Genomic DNA, 26,791 nt, shown 5'->3' on the forward strand with positions numbered 1-26,791 from the left:
TTCAAGCCAGCGTGAATCAAGAGCAAGTCCACTGGAGCTGCTGGCATTGCCCCAACGCAAAGGAAGACAGGGACTCAGGCATTTGACACTTAGCCTAGAGTGTCTGCAGAGACTTTTTTCACCAACATCTTTCAAACGTCCTACTTTAGTGCAGTAAGGATGGGAGCCTTAACACAGGTGAGGTGCCAGTGGCTGGTTTTGTCACAACGCCAGGCAAGCCTTAGGGCAGAGCTCCAGCTGCCTCCTCCCCTAACATCTTCTTCTGCCTTACGTTCACTAAACTCCTGGTGCATTTCAGGCACAGGGCTCACAGTTACGAGTTAATCAAGATTTTAAAGGGGTGTAGGGCTATTAAATCACATGTTGGTTGGCTGTCAGTGAGGTGCAGAGACTGTGAAGAGGCAAAGCATTTTTCTTAGCATTGAAGAACTGGCTAGCAAAGTAAGGGAGATGCTTCCTTCTGGACAATTTATTGCTATGGAATGAAATCTTTATATCTACATGTTGTTTTCTAGGCCTTAAATTGTTTCCTTTTTTTTCCCAAAATATTAAACCTGTTCCAAATCGGCCTATTTCAGCTGTTGTTGCAGGCACTTACGCACTTACCAAGTTGCAGTATTTTATATTTATTGCAGGTTTGTTTCATTTCCCTACAGCGCCTTCACCACCACACCACACCACACTTAGGGGGTGAGTCTATAAACTGCTGGTTCACAGCTGTCAGTTTCGAAACAAGAAAGCAACTGTTGAGAAAAAAAAAACAAGTTTCATGCTCCCCTCTCACCCTAATTTGGAATGTCATCTATGAAATTAAACTGCTGTCACATCCAGGGTGAGAAATATCCAGCCAGAGACAGCGAAAAGGCGGAAAGTCTGGTGTCTCACGTTCAGGGTGAAAAACGAGAACTTTATTTGGAAAATAAAGCTGTGACTGAGGCAGAGCTTTTCATCCCCTGGGAGGTCCTGCGATATCAGACTCGGAGGTCACGGCATTTTGCAAACAAGCAATGCAGCCTTTTGCCCGCTCACCAGCAAAGCTGCCGTGGCTTCCGAGGGGAGCAGGGGAAGGCTTCGGGCTCTTGGAGCTTAAGCCGGTGCTGACTGACATCATGAGGATTCATTTCACTGCTCCAGGAGGCCTTAGAGAAAGCGCTTGAAAAAAATACCCTAAACTCTCATTGCATTTCTGGTGCAATAAATGAATTTGGAAAGAATCTGAACGTTAATGCTTAATGCTCACTTGGATCTTCTCAGAGGAGCACAGTCAGCATGGCTGAAATTGGCCTCATTTGTGTACGAAGCCTTTCTTTTCACCCCTTTACATACTGAGCTATTAACTTTTAAATTATTATGCAAGCCACAGAGCCTTGCTCAGAAGCTCTCTGAGCTGGAAGGAGAAAGCATTGCCGTGACCTGGGCACCTCTCAGGAAACCCTCCTTGTTGACCAAGATGGCTGGTGAAGACCTGCTTCCCTGGGCATGGCAGGAGCGGGCTCTGCTCTGCCACCCATCGGAGGCTTCCCTTTTGCTTCTGCCTCTGACCGGGTTTACTGGCAGCATTCAACACCTTCCAGCATCAAGGAGTTAGTGAGCGTTGTCTCCCAACTGGCTCTGGGCTGCCCAGCCCAGGCTGTGGAGTGTTAAGACAATCATCTACTACACCACTGCTTCTTATTTCCCCTTTTTATAGAAAAAACTACATCAGAGGGAGTTTGATTTTCCCCTTTGATTACTTGTGTACTTCAAAAAGCAGAGTTTTAAATGCACCGGTGAGGACAGGAACTATGAGAAGCTACAGCCCTGCTCCTCCTTAAGGAAATGATGGCCGTGGTCCTGGTCCTGCCAGGGCAGCTGGGGTGGGGTTAGGGCTTGTGAGTGCTCCTCACACCGTATTTAATCTTATTAAACTTATCATCCTTCCTGTATCAGCTGAAAAGGAAAGTTAATATTGGTGAAGTCACAGGTCAAAGAAACCTCGAAACAATATCGAGTGAGCTGCTGAGTTTTCATTTTAGAAATGAATTTTGAGGAACTGGGCCAGTCGCAACTCACAGGCCTTTTGCAGCCGTTGCTGGTGGCAAGGGACATCGACTCACAGGGGGAAGGGGTGATACTGGACTCACTGAAATCCATAGTGAAACTGACACAGATTTTAATGGAAGCAGACTCAGGTTTGGGTCAAGCTGTGTGTAGGTGCAGTTAGGGAAGGGGAAGAAAAAGGCAAACAGGGCTAAGGCTGCGTTCTCCACTTGTGTTTTTTATGAGCAGTTGGTGGTCAATAGACATGCACGGGCAAGCATTGGCTTCTGCCGGGGGGAACCCGCCCTCTCCTCAGGGCCTGCTTGCTCTTGGGTGTCTGCAGCCGGTGTCGGGCAGGCATTGCTGCCATGCAGCGGGGAGCTGGCCAAGGGACGGCTCCGGGGTGCCTGGGGCAGATCCCATGGCAGTGGTGGGCTGGGGATCACCTTGCACGGTTTTGGGCCAGGGCCATCAGGCGTTCCCCTGGCCAGCTTTAGGACTTTTAAGAGCCAGTTTGCATTGCACTGGCTTTTGTGCCTGCAACAGCTGGAGTGGGAATCATGCCTGTGCTGCACAAAATAGCCGGACATGTGAGCCGTTGTCCTCTGCTACTCATTCCGTGCTCAGATCCAACAGGGACTGCTCACCTGGACATGCAGCCAATGGATGTTTCTTTTCAAGGGTGCCCTCCATACTGTGAAATCACAGCCTCAGCCTTGGTTTTAATTCCATTTTTATTCTGTAAAAGTTTAATATTTTGCTAAAAGATAGTATTGAAAAAAAAAAAAATTCAACCCAACAGCGTGATTGGAGTAAAGCTATATGCAGACAGCTACAGAGATGGCTAGAAAGCAGGAAAAGCAGAATGTCTAGTCACTGAAGAACAGTTATAAACAGCAATAAAATTAATATCTATATTAAACTAGCAGTGCAAAGGTACAAACTGGAAGCAGCTTTACATTAAAAATACAGCTTTTTAAATACAGAAATAGCACCAATTTACAAAAGACAATCAGAAATGTAAACGTGGCAGGTAGATTCAAGTATAAGTTATTCACTCACCCTCCTCAGCAACTGTCTTGGGACAGAAAGGTTTCACAAACCCTGCAGAACATCCTGGGTATGCACTTTGCCTCAGTGCGAATACAAATTCTGCTTTTCCAAAGCTACTTTACTGATGAGTTGTTCCTAGTTTATTTTACTTCTTAGCTTTCAGTGAAGGCAAACATAGGAAAGGTAGACTCATTCCCTCTTGACAACCAACCCTTCCCCCTCACCGGTCCAGTTCAGCAGCTCAGGTACTGCAAGTAGCATTGATCCCTTCGCTGCCCAACTGCTTCGGTGGTCCCAATCCTGTTCTAGTGAGAATTTTGCATTGACAAAAAACAAGACAGCGTATCAACCCCCTTCTTCTCCCAGGCCCCAATCTGCTTTCGCAAGCATGAGCCGTTGAAAAGCTTTGATCCTGAGGGAGCTGATCCTCGTTTCCAGACCTGCTGTATTTACAGAAACTCAAAACTGAAAGCAGAAATTCGAAAACTGAAGATCTGTTTTCAGTCTCTGCATTTTCAAGTATAGTTATGTTAGTTACGGCACAGAATTACATTACCGACAAAGCAAGGCAATTTTTGCAATGATACTTCAACTGGAGCAAAGAGTCAATATTAGCTCTGATCCTCCTCTCTGCTCCTAGCTGCCATTTCACTAAAAGACTGGACTGTACTAGAGGGGAAGAGAAAAGACAAGGTTTGGAGAATCGACACCCACCCTGTCATCCTGAACTCTAGCAGCCCGTTTCCAGCCCCAACAGCAACAAACGCACACTAGCAGAAGTGCAGGGGCAGCATTGTGCCAATTACACATTGCTTTTCAAAGTGAAATTAATTTAAGTGGGTGTATAAGAAGAAATAATTCAGAAGCAAAAATTGTAAACTTTCACAACTGTAGTGTAATTAAAAAAACTCAACCAAACCCTTAAAATTTAGCAGTCTGAAGATTTCTCTTTACCACCCCTGAAATTTCCTGTGATAATTCTACTATAGAGATTTTCTTTCAACAAGGGCTACTCAGCCCTCCTTATAAAGCTGTTATTGGTCTATTCTAAGATAAGGCCACATTACTTAAACTCCAGCTCCACTAAAATTCTTTCTTAAAATTCCATTTTCATAATACATTTCCTTATAAAAATAAAAAACCTCATCAAATCCCTAACCCTCAGACAAAGTCCTAGCCTCCCTTGACCAACAAAGTAACACATCCAACAGTGTATCTACCCTTGGAAAACCTCTACCAGTTATCAGTGAGAGAAGAGCTGGCAATGCTGGCCTTATGTTTGCTAAAAATCCAGACTAAGATGTCAACAGCAACACTTCCTGTCTTTTAAACAGCAAACCGCATGAATTTAATTGCAGATTGCTACACCAGTGAAAACATACCCAAGTGTAAGAACATTAACTCTTAAAATTATGTCCTATATTTATTAATAGCACCATCCATTACTTGAGGACTCTGAACGTTAACTGCTATACCTTTCTTCCTCTTTATCTTCTCCTAAGGAATACGGATAATTTTTTTCTCACTTCCAAAATTTACAGTTCCTGCTCTTTTCAGCTTCTTTTTATGGTTTAGATAGATGCGCACCAAAATATAAGATCTCCCTTGTCTTCCAAGTACACTCAAATGCACTATTAACTGGTTATGAAATTCCTGTAAGTGAAGAGTTAGGCACTTAAGTACATACCCCTTAAGTAGACTTAAGTAAACCGCTAAGTAGGCACTTAAGTAGACTCATGTTAGACTGAATCTAATCATGTGGTTAATGACTCACCAGTGATCCTTGGTCATATAGTCTAGACTATATATTTAAATAGGAGATGAAATCTTAGCACAGCCTTCTCAGTGGCTTGTCACTCAAATCACTTTGTCAAACTTATTTAAGGAATCAGGTTTCGTATTCTTTACATCTAACTTGTACCTTTTGCTCAGAGTAAAAGAAAAGAAAAACAACCCAAGGACTAATACAGTTCATTAACACAATTATAAAAATGTTAACATTCACAGTTATTTTGGTCTTAATATTTTTCACATGTATACATTCAATCATACTGTGTTAAGTTATTATTAGTTTTTTCTAACCACAAGTGCTGGGCAAATTGTACAACAACCAACTGACATTCAAGTAATCCTACCCTGAGAAAATCTGTTACTCTGAAGCTGTAAAAAAACTTTTTTGCACTAAATCCCACTCCAACGTACAAAATAAATAGCAAGAGGTTGCACTGCGGAGGCAGGATTTGACAGATTAGAACCAAGGAAGCAGTTGCTCTCACAACTGCAAGCGTTTATCATTTTCACCACAGATTTACTCAGGGTAAGTAGAGTATATGCAAAGAAAATGCTTACCCCAGATAAGTGCTAGACATCTCACTTAAAACCATGAACAAAGAACCCCTGGGGACTCCACGGAAATCTGTTTGCATCTCCGCACAGCAATAAAGAGAATTTTCCAAATTAAAACTACAAATACAGTTTGATGCCCACGAGGCTGTGTGGAGCACAGCATCTGAATTCAGATCAGTACTGAAGGAACAATTCAGTAAAAGGTTTTTGGTAAGTACCAAGGATGATTCGTGAAGAAGGTGATTAACTGAACCCATGGGTGGATAGATAGTGGGGAAGCATGGCAAAAGGGATGATGACATTACAACGTGCTCCTCTTGTCAGGTAAGAGCTTGTTCTTTTGTAATCGATACAGGGTCCTAGGACAATCTGCCCACCCTTTGCAACGAGTGGAGTTAGTCAGGGCTGGTACTGGAGATTTCCAGTCTCCTCTGCACAGAGCTGGCATTTCTGGTCTGGTTGCCTTCATTTTTCTTCCATGCAACAGGGTCTCCAAGACTTCCAGGAGTTTTGAAAAATGCCTCCTGACGTGCAGGACGAATGCTCTTGGGAGTGAGGGGAGCTGACGAAGGCTATTTGTGAAAAAAACACAGTGATTCAGTAGGGTTTTCTCAAAGCCTACGTGCAAGCATGCAAACAGAAGACAGCTTGTAGACATTAAGGCCCGTACCCTGCTACTACAGGGAACATGTCACACATCCTTTCAGAAGCTATGGGCACATGAAAAGCTATGGGCTTTGCCCCTTTTTGTCCTGGAGTTGTCTGCCAGTACATCATTGCTGGAAGCAATGAGTGACATAAAACTGTCACGTCACACTGTGTTATCTGGGTCTTTACAACTATTAGCAGTGATATTTTGGCACTGCTTTAGCTTACATTCTTAAATTTGTGATTTGTTTTCCTATTGGCTAATGCAGTGACAAAAAGATCGAACTTTTGGAAGCTTTATGAATGTTACTTTATGTTTATCTTGTTCGAGCTTTAGAAAAAGGCTGCAATAGAGGCCAGATGGCAGCCAAGCTGATTACAGGTACTAACATTAGTGGTTACAGTAGAGTGGCACTTAAAAGAGAAGTGGCCAGGGTTCAGTAGACTAATTTTAGAGCTATTCTGATGCTAACAAATAACAAAAGTGAGTAAAACAACAAGGAAGGGAAAGGGCCATTTAAGCTAAAGGACAAGATTGGCAAAAGAATGAGTATGAACTAGTCATGAATACATTTAAGTTGGAAATGTCACTCATTATACTTAAGATAAATGAGTCCTTTCTCCCCCTTTGAATTTTTTTTTTTACTCAAAAAGTCTGTTTCTATGTTAGATTTTTAAAAATATCTTTATAAAAAAAGATCAACAAAATCCACAAGAATCGTTGTTTTCCCCCAGTTCTGATGCTATTACATTTCTATTATTTTAGTGAGGCGAGATCAGAACTGAGGAGAGGAGGTAACCCAGGACACTATTACCTGAGAAGTGTTGCAGCTGCTTGGCTCCTGAATTATGACAAACAATCCTCCTGTCCACCTAATGTGTTTCCGTAGCCATTGCATAACACACAATGATAGTGTCAAATGGGGAATATTCCTGCAAGATTTTTAAAACCCACCACTTCACCATCCAGGGCTAGCATGCTACGCTGGCCTATACATTTAACGCTGTCCCAAGCCCTACCACCACTACAGATGGACATGCAAATGAAGTGGAAGACACCAGGTCCCAGCGTGCCAACTTACCACTCTGGCACACCAGCTCCAGCCTGCAGCGCAGGCTGCCTTCAGGCCCAGTGACCTGGCACGGCTGTTTCATCCTCACTTAACCACCTTTCAGTCTTACCTGCTGCAGCTTCAGAAGGGTCACTGGATGCCCCATACACTGGACAGGGGAGTCCAGTTTAACAGCACCGTAAGACCTTGCAAGCACAGGACTCAGGTGCAGAGTGGGGTGAGCTGGTTGCTGGGGATCCACCGAAGGCACGGGTGAGACCTTGGGGGTAACCACTGCCGTGGTGCCTATGAAAACAGGTGTTGTTGATGCCAGGCCGGACATACTGAAATTCATGGAGGTGGCAGCTGAGAAGGAGCCATCGGGAACTGGGGAAAGGGGATTGGTGATTGTGGGAGAACAGACGACAGGGAAGGAAGCCAAGGCTGCTGACGGCACGACGACACAGGGGATGCTCAGAGAAGGTAACTGGCTCGCAGCCAGGTTGACAGCACCAGGAGCTTGGTTTGCAGACAACAGGAAATTAAAACCACTTAATCCTAAACCAAAGAGAGAAAAAGCAAGGCATTAATAGAGTTGACAAATTGGAATTAAGCTATTATAACTCCATCTAGAACAGGAAAGAGGGATGACAACAAAGAAACAGATAGGCTGCCCAGAAAGAAAATTGTGACAAAAAAAAGAAAAAACACTGAAGAAAACCGTCAAACCCGTGACTCTTCTATCAAGCTCCCTTTCCTTACCTTCCTCCATCTCCCCCCCTGCTGCCTGTTCACTGCATCTGCATCCATATACTTTGTTCATATTAAGTATCAATCACACATCTTGCTGTCTTCTGCTTCTAACTTCAGTTACAAGCAACATCTTGGCTAAACTCTTTTTTTTCACTAACAGGAATCGTATCTTCTCTGCTATATGAAAACATATGCATTGCTTTTAATAAGGAAAAAAAAAAAAGGAAAATGTCCACAAAGATACATCCCGAAGGCACTAATTTTCCTCAGAATGGTTGAAATACTGTTTTGAAACAGAAGCTGTTCTGGTTCCCTGTTTGTCTGACCTTCCAAAACACCAGGATCAACATTTTCAAACTAAGCATCTCCATCCTATAAGTGAAATCCCATAGATCCCACTCTGTGCCACAAGTGAATCAAATACTAAAGCAGTAGTCATGGAAATCTGCCACATGTATCCTGTTCCCACAGAACAGTCTTCCACTCCACACAAACACAGGCACGAAAAACAGTGGACACAAAATCCTCTTCTAATATTTTCAGTTGCTTCCTCTCTATCCCTACCATAGCCAAGCAGGCCTGGCTTCACTCCCAGTGCCTCAGTTTTTGTGGGGTTACCCCAATGATGCATGTGACAAGACAGCACAAAGGCTGTATGTGACTAAATTCACCCACGCAGGGGGAGGCTGTTGCACTATTCGGGCCACCTTACTGCCAAAACTAGGCTTCCAGCTCCTCCGAGTTCTGGATGCCGGATAAGTGTCTTTTTTGTTCCACATAATTCAAGCATGCAAAACCCACATTATTCATCTCTATTAGTGTTTGGGTACCTCAGAAACATGCCCATATTTTCAGAGAAGCAACAGTTCATCTGGAGTCAACAGACTTCAGAGCTATTAAACTACTACAGAGAACTGCTGACAGGTTTTTGTGCCAAATATGGACTCATTCGCCTATTTGTATGTCTCCCTGTTTGCTCAGTGAACAGATGCAGAAGTTTGGGTGCCTCTACATCTCATGGCTGTCCTTACCAGCAGTAGGTTGAACACAAAGATACTGTGGTAGGAAAGGTCGATTGGTATTTTCTTTAGAGATGTGCTCTTTTCCTGAAGAGGCTTCATCAGGGTCCTTATTTTGAGACCATTTTTCTTGCTCCTGAGAATTTAAAGGCTTAGTAGACTCCTTGTCTGCAGCCTCTGGAGCAGCAGGACTTGAGAGGTCAAGATGAAAAGCTTCTAGATGTGCAGCAGATGTACAGCCACTTCCTGGGGTAGATTCTGCCTTGGGTGACTCAAAAGGCTTCTAAACAAAAACAAAAGAGGAAATGAAGAGTACAAACTGAAACAACGCAGCATGATGTCTCTCATGCACTTTCCTCAGCTACAGAATAAAACACACATCTGTGCAAAGGGGCAGCACAAAGCTGATTATCAAGTCACCAAGTTAAACATTTTGTTTGAGGGTTTAAAAAGCCATATCAGTGACACCCAAGCCCTGTGCTGCAGTTCACTTACAGTACTTGGAGACACTAGACAAGAAACACCCGAGCTTAGTGATTAATTTTGTATTGATAAGGAAAACTACATGTTTCAAATGGCTAATATTCAAACACTGATATGACCTTCATCCCTATTTTCAGTAGTTAAGAGAACTCTAAGATAGCTGCACTTCACCTTCACCATCATCCTTCTCTCACCCACCTGTTGTGGGCAACACTGGGCTTGGAGAGAAAGTACAAATCACATCTGCTATAGCTCAGTGGAGTAAGCAATGCTGCTGCTGTCTGGGAAAGCCCAAGCTAACAGGGGAAAATTAGGAGTAATAGTCACATTGATTTTTTCCTCTCTGACAGGTTGTTTTATTGAAGACAACGATCAGGACACTGATTCCAAAGAATAGCTGAGCATCACTTCACTATGCAAAGCAATCACAGGCCATTTTTTTCTGGTAGTGTGAAAATATCTTCTAGTTAATGCCTATACTTCCTGCCACAGCACCCTTACAATTTTATGAACATGTGGGAGCATTTGTATCTGTAACCAGAGTGGTGTAGTGAATTTACACTTCTGAAAACATTGTCTTGGGCAAAAGTCTTCCCTTGCTAACAGGAAGCCTAAGTGATAATGAAATTCACTTCTTTACCTTGGGTACTACAAGTGAGAGGGGCACATCACTCTGTTCCATGGTCTGCTTTTTAGCAGCTGGCTCTTCACCATCTACAGGTGCAGAGGGCGATGCGCACTTGTGTGAGCTGCGTTTCTGGCAGGCAGCTGGAGGTACGGCAGCCTGAGCTTCTGCACTCCTGTTTCCCACGTCTGCTGTGGTGGACAAGGTCTCTCTCAAGTTATTTTCCTGAAGACTGCTGCACAACATAAAAAGGGATGAAGATGGGAAGCACAGGAAAGGTTGGTTGGGGAGCAGGGTAGGTTTTCCATTTTCTGTTTTGGAGGCTGCTGGTGTGGAAGGATGTAGAGCGTGGCTGCTGATGCCATTTGGTAGCGAGAGGCTTGGCACATCTGCCTGAACCACAGGGAAAACTGCCTGAGGCAAAGGGTTAACACAAAAATCAGAGTCCCCAAGAACTGGAAGACAGGAGAGAGGTGAGGCTATGCTTGGGTTGCTTGCTGAATTTAATACCGTTTCTGTGGCACAAGCTTTATTCCTAAAAAAAAAAGCAATGAAAAGAGGAAAAACATTTAGTCCAAAATTAAACCCCTATTTCATGCTTAAAAGCAAGCGGGTACATTGTTGGACATAAATGTGGAAAAATTCCCCTGCCCAAACCACTATTTTTACACATTTACAAGGAGGGCCACTTTTGATTATTTCTAATTACACGGAAGTAGACTTATCAGTTTTTTGGCAGAACAATAATGCTTTTGGTTGCACTTGACTAGAGTCAATCATTCACAAATTAATTCAAATTAGGATAGATGTAGTGAAGACCCACTGATATGACAGAGAGGCTCTTCCATGGGACCATGATTTTCTCAGCCTACCTAGACAACAGGTCAAAGGAGGCAAGGATGACCTATATAAACACACATGAGAGGAAGAACTACTGAAGCTAAAGGACAGCAGTGGTACAAGTACAGGTGGCTATATATTGGTCATGAAAAAAAAAAAAATAGCAAGCCACGCTGAGACTTATCAGAACTCAAATAGTAATAACAAGAGTGTCTGGCAATTTTCTGTCTCAGTCCCATCAATGGAATCTAGCCTTGAACTAAACATGACAAGCACGAAGCTGAAATGGAATAGGAGTTAAGAGCAACCTACCTAGTATCTTCCTCTATTTTCTGCCTGCAGACAGCTGCCAGACTTATCATTTTGGAGCAATATTCATCTGAATTCACAATACAGGCTGAAAGAACAAGGGAGCATTCAATTAATAACAGGTAGGTTTACTAAGCCTATTTTGATACTGGCCATATAAAATAATTGATGCAATTTTTCCATCCTGGCACATTTTCATAACATCCACTAATCACCTAGAGTCAGAACCTGCAAGACACTCAGAACTCTCCGTCCCACCAGAGAGGTGCTTGACAACATCAACTCCTATAACAGGGAACTGTGAAAAGCCCTGTAATTGCTTTATCTTTTTTAACAGCTATCCGTTAGATTGTTACAGTAAATTCCACTATATTAGGAACCATAAAATAAAGCCAGCTTTTGTGGCTAAAGAATCCTTCTTTATTTATACTGAATTTTAACAGAAGAAACTGTATTATAGTTGCAGTTAGTGGAGAATAGAAACATTTACCAGAAAACAAACTGCAGATTCAAGGCAGTATGGCCCAGATTCATCTCATCTAACTTTAGGCACTTCTCTGGAGGGTCCAATTTAGAAGTCTCGTCACCTGCGCCGTAAAATTATAGGCACCTCCCAAGAGTAGTTCCCATATTTAATACGCCTGATCCACCCAGCCAAGTGCTTTGAATTGGTGGGCCCACACTTGGGCAGATCCAGCAGGATACAAAAGAGCATGCTTCCTTGCTAGTTACCTTGCCTCTCCTGACGCGGGCTGTTGGGCTCAGAACTGACCTTCCTTTTGGTCCCTTCACAAGGCTGTGCATTGTTAAATGAAGCATGACGTGTAAACCTTTGCTTTCCAGTAGCACAGATCTGATACGGGGCACAGGCTCCTCTCTGCATCCTTGGCAGAGGATTAGATGTCGGGCTATGCCCTGTTGGATTATCTGTAGGAACATAATTTTGTACAACAGTCCTTCAGGGAACACAGCTCATCATTTAGGCTTCTGCCATGTTACCAACCTCGGCCATAAGATAAGAGGTAACCTCTATACTATCCCAAACAACTGGAGTACTGTCTTCAGCTCTGGGGTCTCCAGCATAAGACAGACATGGACCTACTCAAGTGGGTCCAGAGGAGGGCCATGAAGATGATCAGGGGGCTGGAGCACCTCTCCTATGAAGACAGGCTAAGAGAGTTGGGGTTGTTCAGCCTAGTGAAGAGAAGGCTCCGGGGAGCCTTACAGCAGCCTTCCAGTACTTAAAGAGGACCTACAGGAAAGATGGGGAGAGACTCTTTATCAGGGAATGCAGTGATAGGATGAGGAGTAATGGTTTCGAACTGAAAAAGGGTAGATTTAGATTAGATATTAGGAAGAAATTCTTCACTCTGAGGGTAATGAAACTGGAACAGGTTGCCCAGATTTGCTGTGGATGCCCCATCCCTGGAAGTGTTCAAGGCCAGGTTGGATGAGGCTTTGAGCAACGTGATCTAGTGGAAGGTGTCCCTGCCCACGGCAGGGAAGTTGGAACTAGATGATCTTTAAGGTCCCTTCCAACCCATTCTATGGTTCTACAAACACTGAAGCAGACCTAAGCTCGGTAAGGACTGCTAGACAAGATTAAGGGCTTCTCTCCTTTCCACTGCATGGCTGCTGGAGCAGCAGCTACACTCTAGTGTGTGTAGCCAGGAGGAGAAAGGGTACTAAGATGGCATTAACACTATCCTTCACTTTTACTTAGTCCTGGCACTGGCCTGACTCAAATATATTACCAAAGTACTTTCCTTTGCTCTGGCTTCTAGCCAAGAACCAGTGGCTTACAGAAACGCTCTGACCCACTGCCTCTTTCTTTGCAGACAAACCTTTTGTATGAGGAACAGCCCTGCTCTACCTTGGTAAGTCCCCTTACAAAGAAAATAATTCACTGCCTAGTTATGATAGAATGACTGAGATTTTGCAACCCAAAAAAGCTGTGGACCCAGATTTGGAGATGTAGGCATTATCTGTCATTGCTCTACAATTAATACAGTTATTCATACAGTTATATAAGTCAGGGTAAAAATACCAGCAAGACTCAGTATCCTTCAACATCCATCCTTGAGTGTAAAGTCTAAAAAGGGCAAGTGTTAAGCTGGTCAGCAGTTAATAATTGCAGGGTGAACTGTGAACGCCAAGCCATTCTTTACACACGGAAAACCACCTTTTGCCACTTGGGAAGCGACTGTCAAAACAAAAAGAAAAGAGATGCGAGCTGCACAAGTTACCGGTCTTTCCAGGGAATTCCACTGGGCCAATCCACTTGAAGGCTGGTTTGCGTCCTCGTTCCTCCGTGACATGAACCTTCTTGATCAAGCCTAGGCTGGTGAGAACATTGGCGATATCATACAGTCTTCGTACCTTTGCTAACAAGAAAGGGTAGAAATAGTCAAGACAGTCATGTTTACTATGCATGCAGTACATATTTATGTGGCAATTTCATTCCAGAATATCACCACAGCTTTCATAGATGAGGTGGGTAAAATCAAATTGGGATGGACTTAAGCCTATGGAGCCTGCTATGCCAGCTCCCCCTGCTTGTCACTGCTTCATCATAGCTTAGCTGCTCACGTTTAAGTTCGCCTACCTCATTTTGATGGAAATGAGTTAGGGAGTGATTACATCATCAGATTGCACAGAAGAGGCAGATACCTCCACGTACGGTAATAACAAGCACTTGAGAGCAAGAGGCACATAAAAGCACAGCTGATCGTATGAGGACACATTTATCATCTTAAAAATGTAATACTCTTAGAAAAATCTCTGTGACTCCAATAAATAACAAGTTTGAGCTGAATATGATACCCACAGGTTGTCCAGCTAAACTCCTCACATCCCTCTTGGTATTTGGGATAGAATTTTAAGACCGAAGTGCAAGTACTTTGTTTTAAAAGTACTTCAAAGACTTAAAAGTCTTTAGTTTAAAAGAAATATTTACTAATGCTGAGTTTCTCCATGTTGTCCAAGGGATCTAAGCACTAAACCCCACTAACTGAAAAGCAAACTGTGCCATGCAGCTGTGAGAGGTTTCTGGGTGGAAGAAGTAACACATTTCTGCAGAGAAGAAAACAAATTCCATTAAATTGAACAGCATGGTTAATTTCAGTAAGTTCTGAAACACCATCCAGAAGGGTACAGGAAATAGGGTTAAAGTATGGAAAAAATTTTTTTTTAAAAAAAGATTTTTCTTCATTGTGAAGCTAAAACTTGGAGATAATTATCAAATTGATTCTTTCCCACCCCAAGCTCTGTTTTCACAAACTAGCATTTGCAATTAAAAAAACCTCAAACATATTTCAGCAAAAGATTCCTGACCCACTCTTGCCATTACCTACTGGTGTCAGTCCAAACATGCCCCTGTTTTCTTTCCTCATTGACTGATTATTTTGTCTCTCAACAGCCAGCTTACTTTTAAATTTGCTGTAGTCCACTGTATCCTGGGTTTCTTCTATCAGTATCTTTGCTGCGACGTCCAGAGTGACTATCTTGGTCTTGGAGACAAGGAACAGCATGACAAACTTTTGGCTCATAATCCGCAATGACTTGTCCTTTCTGCTGTTTGCAGATGCTGTGTTACAAATAACACCCAAGCCTCTTAGCATACGTCATCCATCACAGCCAGAAAACTAGCAAGTAGGTTTCTCACACACAAAAGGGGTAAAATATTTCCTTGTTGGGAAGCAGAAATCTTTTGAAAGCCAGCAAATAATTGAGTAATGCAGACAGAAGTCTCTCTTCAAAAGGCAATAAAACTGTAAACTTGCAGAAATAGCTTTTAGAAAGTCAGATTCCGAAGCTGATTCTACATTACGTTACACAGTTTTGAGTCAACTGTAATTTTGCGACTCCAATGGACTTTGTTACTATGTATGATATGGGCAGCATGCGAACAGTGGACAAATGGAAGATGGCACCTTCTGTCAGGATAAAGCATTTACTGTCAGGTACAGATGGGGAAAGAAGAACCGGAGTGTTTGGCAGAAGTCCTGCCAGTCTGGTAGAGACGGAAAATCCGTTCTGAGGCCCATGCTAGGGACAGGATAGAAGGAAGAATTCTGCCACCTCCGCAAAGCAGAGCAAGGGAAGAAGTCACATATTAAACTGGTGAAAGAGACTTAGGTCTGTGTATCACATCACACACATTAGTTATCTTACCAGAGGTGCAATCTGGTTCTGAAAAGTCCAGTAATGGTCTGTTTTGAGAATCTGGAATAGTTTCCTTTCTCCGTTCTCCAAATTTGTACTCCAAGTCCTGCTCCTTGTGCTGGAAGAAGGTCATTAGCTCTCCATACTGCAGCTCTCCTGCTTCCTGAAGCATTTTCAGAGTCTGACTCAGGTTGTGGCGGCCATGCCAACAGTACTGGTTCTTGGCCACACGGCTAACCAAGTGCAGTGACTCCAGGACATTCACTATATCGTAAATTCGTCTCCGCTCAACTCCTGTTTTAAGGGGGGACGGAAACAAAAATGACATAGATGCTCATCTAGTTTTAATGTGCTCTTCAGCAGAAGTGGAACAGAGAACAGGCTGTTCTCTAATCCGGAGTGTTCACAACACATTTTTCACTGTTCACAATACATTAGATCCATCCAAACTTGCACAATTAAGAACTGACTTATGTATGGCCAGCCCCATCGTATGATGCTGTTTGTCTATTTTGTTAGCTGCTGGCCCAGCCCCTCTCACTCAGACCTATCCAGGCTGCCCTGAGGTTGTCAGAGCACTTTGGCCGTTCTTGTAAGAGAGCTTCAGAGCTCAGACACAGACCTGTACGCAAGCCTGTGTGTAACAGAGGGCAGAAAAAAGGTCTGAGCCTGGCACTGGCACAGGCCAGATATGAAAGCCCACTCCTACAGGAAACAGTGGGAGTGTGGTCCTTCACTTGCGTTTCCAATGACGCAATTACTTGCTAAGTTCGTATCAAGTGTCAAAAGCTTCAAAAGGTGCAAAGCAGTGGAGAATGAGGCCCGCTGCTCCCAAACACAGCAGAAAGAAGTCCTCAGTGCTGGCTGCATCTGCACCAATGGGAAAATCTATGAAATATGCTCAGCTTGGGTTCAATGTGACTGACATGAGCAAGGCTGGGGACTGAATACGAACAGGCGGGTGGCTCTGCTCACTGTCCTGAGTGCTCGTGTCCAGCACTGTTTGAAGCACGGCTGTTATCTATAACAGACTGCACTATACACTAGTGGCAGCATCTGCACCAGAAATCCTGTAACGGTTAACCTCAGCTGAGCAGAACAAGTGCTAGCCAAGGGGAAAGGTTTAAAGGTTTTGAAATACTTCCCTGCGGAAGGCAAGGCTTTGATACATCTGTTTACCCATCTGGAGAATATGGTTAATACTTACCAGCCTCAAACGAATATTAGGATAAACAATACACGAGTATTTCCAAGTATTTGGAGATCTTGGAGTGAAGCATACTCCAGAAAAACAAGAGTGCTACACATATCCTGGTGTCTATCAGGCACCAGCAGCATAGCCACCTTTGTGGTCTTTCCACAGGTCGTCAGTGAACGAAGCAATACACATTTGTAGGAAAAGCTGTATTACAACCATCATTTGTTACACAGAGAGCAGCAACATCAACAGTGAATAAACTTGTGGTCCCTGAAGCAAGTGGATACAAGCAAGCAAGGAAGTGTAAACCAAAGGGAGAAGAACAAACATGCGCCTTCTGGGAGATAAAAGCTCCAACAGTATGTTTTAAAATAAAGTTTCTAGTATTTAGGAAAGCAAGGTAATGTCACTCCTAACATAGAATAAAGCACTACTCATGTTCAGCTGTACAGGGTTGGAGCATGAGCATCTCATGCAAACACTGAGAAGACTAACTGCAAAATCTAAAAGAACAATTTATTTAAGAAGTAATTCATTTAACTATTTACTTCATCTGAATCTTCTTCTATTTCCAATTCTCATTACCAAGGCAAATAAATGAGTATTTCAAGGACTTTATCAGCAGGGTCACAGAGGACATCACTCTTCGGTTCCCTTTCTTCCCAAAACAGACACATTTCATTTTTGCTACCTCTTTTCTGTTAAATACTCAAGTTCTAAATGTAGATACAGTATTTATTCAGTTTAAGTCCAATTTCGTAAATCCCTTCCTACCTAAGAGCCAATCTCTCTGAGGACCCGGATCTTTTTGTAATTGGTGTGACCTGGCTGAATCTTCTCTCTCTCGTTTTATTGCTTCTCTCAGATATTTCATTAATCTTTTAACTAAGATCAAACCTAACAGCGGACCCAGCAAATAGGCTACCCAATAGCTCCTTGCCACCTCAGCACAACACATTTTCTCATTCTGTGTTTGCAGGTCTCCTGGTAACCTCCCCTCAGAAGACAATATTTAAAGCTAAGATAACCTTGGTGAGATCTTTGAAGATACAGTATCAGTCAAGTTACAAAAGTTAGGCAGTAAACTCGACTGATTTCCTGCATCTACTAGTTTGCAATTGTTTCCCCAAATATTCCATTTTGACAAAATTTTTGTATACAAGTCCTCCTTCAGAGATTTTACAACTCTTGGAACTCCTTCAGTGTTCAGCAAATTGAAAATTTAAGAAAGCAACAGTTAGTAAACAGCTGGAGGATAGATCTGTCTAGTAAAAAGTACTGTCAGAAAGCAGATTTCAAAATGGTAGTGTTATCAAGTAGTAAAGACACTTAGGAACATTAGGTATTTCCAACTCTTGATTAGTATGATTAGAAGAGCATCCAGACTCAGGGAAAGGCAGACCTTGAATATATTCTGTAAGAAAGATGATCTTTTGAAGGCCCTCCTGTCAGGTTACCACAGGTCATCAGTTACTCCATTTTTGCAGGTATACATACCAAGAATTGAAGCCACTTCATCCAAAGAAATAGTAGTTTTTTCTGTTGACAATGGGTAACTTGGATAGCGAGCTAGAAACTTTTGGCACAAGAGTCCTAAGCTTTTCTGTTTTCTGCTGGGCCTCTGCTTTTCAAATTCATCAACCGTGCTGTCGTCTACCATATCATACTGTTAAAAAATAAATGTTAACCTTTTAGTGCAGAGCTTTAGAAGCAAGGCATAGCCAAGCGAGGCGTATTTCAGATGTCAGCAATATTTAAGCTCAGACTTTCTAATAAGGAAAAAAACATGGACTACTTGCAAGCACAGAGCACTTGGGTGACACGCTTTTGCTTGCAAGCTCTTTTTAATTCATCCCACAAGATATCTACAGAAAAACTCTTATCTGCGAGATCGTAGAATAATGGTTCTGTATAAAGAAACAAAACAGTAAGACCAAACACCCAAGACTAGCAGATTGTAAAATCCTACTTGGAAGGAATATTTCTTTTCAAGAGGAGGCATACTCCCTCAAACACCTCGGGATCTAATAAACCAGAATATGTACAAGCCATCAAAGAGTTCCTGCAAAACCTCTTTCAAGAAATTTTACTGCCCTTTACAGTGCCTCTCTAACTTTAAGAAATTAGGAGTGTGGGGGGCAGGTGGGGAGGGTCATGATGCTAAGAGACTATAGAAGGCACCACGCAGTCTCTGAACCTTAAGCTTAGTCAACCTGTTAGTTTAAGTGAACTCTGTAGGATGGCCTGAATGTGGTCGTTCTGTCCCTGCAAGGAAAAAAAGGCCCGCAACGGCAAGAAAATGTGAAGAGGTACGTTTATTACAAATGCCACAGAAAATTAGAATGATGGAGGATTTTTCTGCACTGGTAACTTTGGAGTTTTGCTTCTGTGTCAAAAAAAAAAAAGGAGAAAAAAAATCTTGCTGTCTGGCAAAGAAATGTTGAGAGTGGTGGCAGCTGTTGGAACCCAAGTTCCCTTGCTTATGAGATCTCAACTGTCCTTTGTTGGCTGTGACTAAGTGACCTTGTGGCAGGCTGTTGCTCTGATTGAATTCTTTGCGTTTTACATGGCATGGAAATAGCAGTATTCTTAAGAATACATAAACACTAAAGAATATAAACCGTAACACTTTCACATCTTTTGTAAGTTCACTTTCCATGTGGAGAAAATTATTAAGTGTTAAGTTTTATTAATCAGAAAACATTTGAACTCTTTGTAGTAGCCAACTCAAAAATGTTGTATGATCTCAGCAGGCTTGAACTGGTAATGTACTAACCTTTAACACAGACTATTTTTTACTTACTGGAAGCTACGTTAGGAATTATCTTTGGCGAACTGTTTGTTCCTTTTTAACTATCTAAACTGAAGAATTCTCCAGTACAGTCACTGTAGATGCTGTAAAAATCTATACTTGTACAGTGATCTGTACCTATCAAACCATGCCTCTCAGTAGGAGGACCTCAGAACTATCCTCCTCTCACTGAAATCATCAAGAAAGGATATTCTACAAGAAATAATCCAGGAGAGGGAAAGCAGTGATTGGATTAAAAAGAAGCCCGAAGGAAGAAAACTGCAATGATACTTATTATGACCTCATGTCATCCTCTCCATAGATGGACTTCCTAAAGTGGGGACAGGGATCAGCCCCTGCGTTGCTTGAGTCTTGTCAAGTAAAAATCTTCCTAACACTTGGCCATTCTGTCTGACTACTAGTTTGGGGTCTGGGATGCAAAGGAGGAGAAAGGTTTTTAAGTGATCACTCCACAAGGATGTTGTGGACAAGATACAAGATTTCAAAAGTATATTGAAAAATACGCCCCCGTCATTGTCAAATTGCTTTTGAAAACACTGCCCGTCTGTTTAAAATGATCTGTCAATTTTCCTTCTAATACAGTTCAGAAAATAGTGTTGGAAGTACTGAAGTTGGGGAAAACGACAACTTTAGGCTCTACTTCCTTCACTGTCCTTTTAAGTAATATTCAGGCTCTTGAGGGGTCTCAGGTCAGTAGCTATTAAGATGGTTACTTTTAAAGTCCAACTGCTCAGGCAGCACTGTATAGGTAACTGTCCTTAGGAATGTTTTACAATGCTGCAGTTTTCCACAGGGAGCAAAGGACCAGTTGGAAGAGAACTGAGGCACAACTTAAGGAAGGTCTGAGTCCTAACTGAACAAAAGGTAACGGTGTTCTGGGTCTCACCTGTAATGAATCAGGTGTGTCACTCTGCTCACTGTTTTCTATGGGCCTGAAGAGCTCTTTCTTCTTTTCCCTGTCCCTCATGTCAGGGCTAGCAGCACTAACAAGCATCTTCAGGTTAGCAGTCGGGGTCCAGGGATCAGGCTGAGGTCTGTCGACAAGCTTAACAGGTGTAATTGGATTTCTTTCCGGGGTGCAGCCTTTTTGCTTTGATAAATCAACAGGTTCGTTCTTAATGGGAGTCTTTGGGGCCATCCTGGATCGATCGAATATGTTTTCCTAGTAAAAACAAAAAGATCTTCAGACACAACAGGAAAGAAAACAGTCCAACAATCAATTTCATTGTTCTTATGAAGGTAGTAGTGACTCATGCCTTAGCTCTCATAACTATATTTAGCCCAGTTCTTCTGCCTTTGTTGGAAGCTGTAAAATATTCTCCAGGTTACTGTACTGGAGGCAGTGTATATGAGATACTGCCCTGAATTACAGAACCTGAGGTCAACTAGTCAAATTTGTGGCCTATCAGGCTTTTATACTCTGACTGTTATTACGAGACAGCATTGCTCACAACCATAAATCAACAAATGGGATCGAAACTGAAATAATGCATTGGTCACATTGCACCTAGTGAGAAAACACGGTGTTCTGCTTGACAGGTCCCCAGTGAAAAGCCATGCTGGGGAACCGGCTCAGGCTGTCATAAAATGTCAAACTAAAGTGGATGTAACTTCATGTGCAAGTGAAGTAAGCTTTGCATCTGCGCTATCTGCTGTTCAAAACAACAAAGAGAATCTCTGTAACTGTATTCCTTGACTATTGCTAAGAGCTGCTAGAAGGAAAAGTCTAATTCATCAGCTGACTTTTATGATCTTTTGAATGAAGCTCCACTCCCTCCAGTCCCTAGCTGAAATCAAAATTTTTTCATATTTCATCTTTGGGTCCAGTTTTACCCCTTTCTCTTACTGTGAGAATTATCGCTACAGATCAACGGATTTTGAGGGACTGACTGAAGAAAGCATCAACGGTATCTTTGAGCTGAGAGATCCATTTCTGAGCAACAAGAGACACTACTTCTCTCTAGCCTGTTAGTGCCAATAGCTCACAAAGACTAAAGGAATGAAGTAGACAGGATGCGATACTGGCTTTCTTTGCAGGATATCAAAAATTGATGTCCAGGTATCCTGAACTTGGCACAGAGCAGGACTTGCAGAAACACTCACGCAGAAAGTTGTACTGTTGCTTTTTGCCCAGGAAGATCAATGCTCTGTTCTTAGATAGTGCAGCTATCACTTAATTCTCCTTAATAGCCTACAAACAGCGCACTTCTTTTTGGAACTCTAGCCAATATTACTCAGAGTTTTCTAGATTTAGTCCCATGAAATGATTGCATGCACCCTGAGTGAAGTGAGAGAGAGAAAGCAAAAAGTGGACACATTATCATCAGGAAGCTACCGGAGCTTATAACTTGTTGGAATTGGGAATGAAGCCTTTGGAACCACAGAAAACTGCTTTCAAACTATAAATCAGGCTTGAAGTTGATTGCTCTTCAGTTTAGCTGCAGGTTTTTTGGTGTTGGTCTCAAACTAAGCAAGTCTTCTTGCTCAGACTAAGATTCCCACTTCATTTTTTTTCAAAATCAGTTTTAAAAATCTAACATGACAACTTCGCGGCTGGATACTGTTATCATGTGTTTTATTTTGTGCTGCAAGAAGTCCAATTCTGAAATGGAATATAGCCTGAAAGAAAATGTTAAGTTACTATTGGTCTGCTGTAAGAACTTTCCCAAGTTAAGTTTTGCTGTTTATTTGGAGCAATTCCACTATCACAAACTGATATACATCTTTAAACAGGCGATTCCAAATATCATCTTATCAGGTACAGTCTAGGTAGAAAGCAGAAAACAGTTCTAGTAACAACTGAATCTGGCTTTTACTTGGAGCAGTTCTGTATCATTCAAACTGGAAATGAATTTGGCACATTGAAACCATTGTGCTCTGAGCACTGACGAAGAACACTTCTGCATACATTCACCTCTGAATTACTCAAAAGCATGTAATAAATGTAACTCCTTTTACAATTAACAGTTAGCCAGTTGTAACTTACTACACTGTGAAAAATAGGGGTCAATTCAGAGGCCATGGTACTTCTTGGAATATATGTTCATATAGTGTTGGCACTCAATATATTCTTGCAATTTCATATCTGGCAGTGAATCAACACTTAATCTGTAATGGAGAAAGTCTACCTTCCCCTCCAGTTCCTGTTCACTATGGCTGGTGATAATGGAACCGCAGTGAGGGCAGCTGAAGCAACCTGCTGTTCCACTACCTCAAATTTTTGTATTTGTGCAAATACCACAATGAAAAAAGTAGTGGCACTACAGGAGAAGCACACGTCTACTACCAACCTTTCATATCATTATTTCTTGAATGTCAGAATTGCCTGCTAATGTAAGAAACGCTTCTACCCTCTCTCCCCTTTCACTAGCTGCAACACTCTTATGAACTCCTAGCTGTATTCCACAAAACTGCAAGGACAGTTGGTAGATGTATGAGATTCACCTTCATCCTAAGCAGAGATGGCTTAGAAATACAAGAGGATGGGAAAGGCTGGCTTAACAAACTTAGTATGCAAGCAGGAATTGAAACAAATCTCTGAGATAACAGCAGCTGAGTCTGACAAGAACGATGTGAGCTTTAGAGGACTCAGACTGAGCATGGACAGTAGCTCATGAATCGGCTCTAGTTCAGGAGACACTACTGAGCAACATATGCCCGAGGTTGCATATCCCATCTCCTGACTGGTGGGGCAGGAGGGGAACGATAAGCTTGTTCCTTGCTAAGTGGCACTGCTTAGCCTCTTGGCCTGGGAACACTGCTGTATGGATACAGGCATGCTTTTCCAGGCCAGAAGGCAAGCATAGCAGACGTGTGCGTCGGCACGCTCAAACTGCTGCTAAGTAACAGGACTACACTATTCCCATGTCGTGTCAGGGCTGATGTTGGTTGACTTTCGAACGGTGAGTCTGTACAAAAGTCTGCCGGTAGCCACTGGGATGCTTGAAATCGTCAGGGAGTTTTACTTATTAAGTGAAATCTAAAAACTGTTTCCCTGGGAATAATCCCAGAATGTAATCACTTCGGATACTGACAACGGTGGCACGACTCACGGCTGTTTTACGGGATTGCTTTTTATCTCAACGGTAGCATCAGACACCTCTGTGCTCCAAGCGCGGACAGGTAAGACGCTGCTGTACAGACCAACACGGCAGGACAGGCCAGGTGCGGCGATCCAACGGGCAGCACCCCAAATGCTGCCATCGGGAGCGAGAGGGACACGATCCAGGGCCACACGCCTGGCCCGACCCACCGCCGAGCCCCCCGGGTCGGGGCCCCGCACCCCTGCGCGCACGGGGCTGGGGCGCCGCGGCCCAAGCCCGCTCTGGCCGCCGGACCCTCTGCAGTCCCGGCCACCCCCCGGCAGCTTCGCGCTGCGCCCGGGCCGCCGCGATGCTCCGCACGGGGAGAGACGGAGCAACGCGTGAGGGGACCCCGCGGCGCCGGGGACCGTCGGGACCTCTCGCCCTCCCCCCGCGCCCGCCCGCTCACCTTTTGGGCCGCCTCGGCTCGGCCCCGCCGGCCCGGCCGGCCGCTCGCCAGGTCCCGCAGCGCCAGGACGCTCACCTCCATCTGCAAAGCGAGAAGGCGCTTTTAGCCCGGCCCTTAAGAGGAGCCGCTCCCGCCCCGGGGCAGCGCTCCCGTCTCCGGCGGGAGGCGACGGGAGCGCGGCAGCTCGGGGCTACGCTCCCAGGGAGGGGGGCAGGCGGCAGGGGGGCGGGCGGCCGCCCCGGCCCCGGGAGGCTCCGCGCCCTCACCTCGGCAGCGGGCGGCCCGGCGGGCGGGGAGCGCGGGGCTCTGCCGCTCCCGCCAGGCGCCTTCAGACATCGCTTTACAATCCGGCCAATCAGGCGCTGCCCGCCGGGGAGCCCCGGCCTCCCGGCCGGCCAATCAGCGCGCGGGCAGGCGGCGCGCGGCAGCGGGGCGCGGGACGAGACTCCCGCCCGCGCGGGGCCGCTTCGCTCCTTTTCTTCGCGCGGTCGCCGGCGGCCCTCCCCCTCCCGCCTCCCGCCGCCGGGCCGCCAGCGCCAGGCGGGCCGCCGGCGGGCGGGAAAGGGCTGCCCGAGGGCGGGCGGGGCCGGGCGGGCAGCAGGTGGGGCCGGGGAGCTGGAGCAGGGGGGGGTGAGGTGAGGCGTCCGAGGCGCTGTAGGGGCGGGTCTGTCGCTGAGGGACTAATTCCTGACTAATTCCTGACGGGGGAGCGGGGGGAGACCCTCTTGCGCAGCGCTTTCGTGATCAGCCCTTAAATCTCTGAGGGGAGAAGAAGGGCTGAGGCAGCGTGAGGCGGGTGCAGCCTCTGTCCCTCGACCAACGGCCCGCGAAAAACGCCGCCGGGGGCGGGGTGGGGGGGGTGGCGGCGCCGTTGGAGAAGAGCAGCGGGAGCCATGGGTCGCGGCTGCGGCTCCCCGCGGCGGGGCTGGGCAGGCGGCGGGCTGGGCGCTGGGGTGCTGCTGCCCCTCCGGAGGTGCTCGGTCCGGGGTCGGCGCTGCCAGCACCTCCCCTCGGGGGGCCCGTGCAGACAGTTTGCAGCGCAGCCCTGGGCATCCAGAGCAGGGTGGGATTCTTTACGGTCATCCTCTGAAACGGGTCTGCTGCCGGAAAGGTAAAGCGAGCAGACGCTTTGGGGAGAAGTCTGGACACAGGAAACGTTCCACGGGCCCTGAGTCAGTCTGCTCCGTGGTTTTCCCTCCCTTGATACCTCACGGCATACCAAGATAAGAACTGGGAGAAATCCTTGTCCCAAGTTAGCACATCAAATCCAGGCAGCCTGTGGAGCTGTGCAGTGATGAAGTTTTAGTTTGTCCTATTTTGACTGTGGAGACACAATGTTATGAAAAAATGACAGAAAAATTGTCAAAAATAATAGTTTTCTGCTGTGCAGAACTACTTCAAGCTTGAAGGTGATTGCTTTAAGCTTGAGACCGTTTCTGGAGAAATTTCCTCCGTGCAGTGTAATTAATTTTGCTTTTTAAATTGAGTTTGTACTTAAGAATTTTTTTTGTTATGCTAATGACAGACATGCTGCTGCGTTATTCCTGTCTTGTTTTGTCGTAGGAGGATTTCCTTCTTAAATCGCTCATGAGTTAGTAATGAGTTGTCACAGAAGAAAAACTCCAATACACAGTTCTAATAATATATAAAAATATTCATTAGTTTTTGAGAAACAGAAAAAGTCAGTTGTTTCAATAGGGGTGTAGATAACAAATATATATTGAGTCTCTTGCATTAAATTTAATTTATTCACTCTTAACGTACTCTAATTTTTTCTTTTCAGTAAGTTCCAGTACACTGCAGTTTGTTGAAGAGAATGAAATACAAACTCCCAGAGAATTTCTTTTTAATTAAAAAAAAAAAGCCCTTTACAAAAAAGCCCTTTACACTTTTAAGCCTTGGTCTTTCTATTGTCTAGAGGGAAATTAATTCCGTAATTGCAAAGTATGCCTCTCAGTATGTATTTGGGTCCATAGCAGTTACACATGGAAAGAGACATTAGTAATGAGTAAACTGTTACTACCGCGCTCACTCACAGGAACTCTGAAAAGAGACTCATGAGAATCATAGGAGATGCAGAGTCATGGAAAATATAAACAAGAATCTCGCGTCGCAGTCCGACGTGCTCAGGCATGAGCTCTAGCTCAGAGTAAAAAAGTTGAGAAGACAGTTTAGCAGATGAAGACTTGCTTGTGTGCTGCACCTTGAGTGATATTGAAATTGTCATCTGGCCCCTTTAGTCATCTACTTAAACTAAAGTGACACAGAAATATACATTCTTAGACCTTTGTCTTTGATCTATCAAAGGCAATTATGTATCCATTGCCAATTAATAACAGCTATAATAAGGTATTACATGCTGTGAAAGTTTAATAGCTCTAACTACATTTGCGGTTCTAGTCCACTGACTTTTTGGTTATTTAAGAGCTTAAGGGTGGTCAGGACCGTAATATTTGAGTCACTTGCTGAGATACTATGGCACATGCATGTAGAAGGTCATTTGATCATTAAACGATTGCTTCTGGCCTTAGAAATCTGGTCATTTGTAGGTGATTAAACAGAATATCTGTAGGTTGGCATGAGATGTCAACATCAGCGACAGGCTATGTAGGCAATGCGGCACATCTAGTTGAGTTGTCGCCGACTTGTACTACCATCATTTTGCTGCTGGGACGGACCTGGGGCCTTCATTGACACTCAGGGCTTGTGACTTTTCTTACTTTAGGTTAAGGATGCCTCTGAAGATAAATTGCCTTGCTACTACAGCTCTCTGCGAGCCATCAAGGGAGAACTAATTTGAATCAAGTTTGACGCCTTCATTGAATTTTGCTGATGTTTTACATGCGCGGTATTCTTGGCAGCTGAACTGCTGACTAGTTGAAGGAAGCTGGCTGGAGTTATGGAATAGCTCTGTTCTGGAAAACCCACAGTCTGTTGAAGATGAGACAAGTGAGTCAGATCGCTGATGGGCTGGAAGCC

At 44.1% G+C, this 26,791-nt stretch overlaps 1 protein-coding gene across 1 annotated transcript; it reads right to left on the reverse strand.

Annotated features, from left to right (window-relative positions):
- Positions 1–5,813: 5,813 nt before the first annotated feature.
- Positions 5,814–24,286, reverse strand: E2F7 (E2F transcription factor 7). The gene is made up of 13 exons (XM_086610688.1): positions 24,079–24,286; positions 23,813–23,893; positions 20,208–20,483; positions 18,007–18,175; positions 15,321–15,605; positions 14,575–14,733; positions 13,394–13,531; positions 11,880–12,074; positions 11,151–11,235; positions 10,014–10,533; positions 8,903–9,173; positions 7,249–7,676; positions 5,814–5,990 (listed from the first exon to the last, which is right to left on the reverse strand). The coding sequence occupies exons 2-13, from the start codon at positions 23,891–23,893 to the stop codon at positions 5,814–5,816; spliced, it is 2,784 nt and encodes a 927-aa protein (XP_086466814.1). The 5' UTR covers positions 24,079–24,286.
- Positions 24,287–26,791: the final 2,505 nt, after the last annotated feature.

Source organism: Tauraco erythrolophus, chromosome 4 (assembly GCF_009769465.1).
Source record: "Tauraco erythrolophus isolate bTauEry1 chromosome 4, bTauEry1.pri, whole genome shotgun sequence".
Classification (NCBI taxonomy): Eukaryota; Metazoa; Chordata; class Aves; order Musophagiformes; family Musophagidae; genus Tauraco; species Tauraco erythrolophus.

Bases quoted from the DNA above. Each gene is read 5' to 3' on its own strand.
- E2F7 (XM_086610688.1), bottom strand. From the start codon at position 23,893: ATGGAGGTGAGCGTCCTGGCGCTGCGGGACCTGGCGAGCGGCCGGCCG. The intron at 18,176-20,207 runs GTGAGACCCAGA...ATTTTTTAACAG, and splicing joins ACACACCTGATTCATTACAG to TATGATATGGTAGACGACAG. The intron at 9,174-10,013 runs GTAAAGAAGTGA...GTTTTTGTTTAG, and splicing joins TCTCACTTGTAGTACCCAAG to AAGCCTTTTGAGTCACCCAA.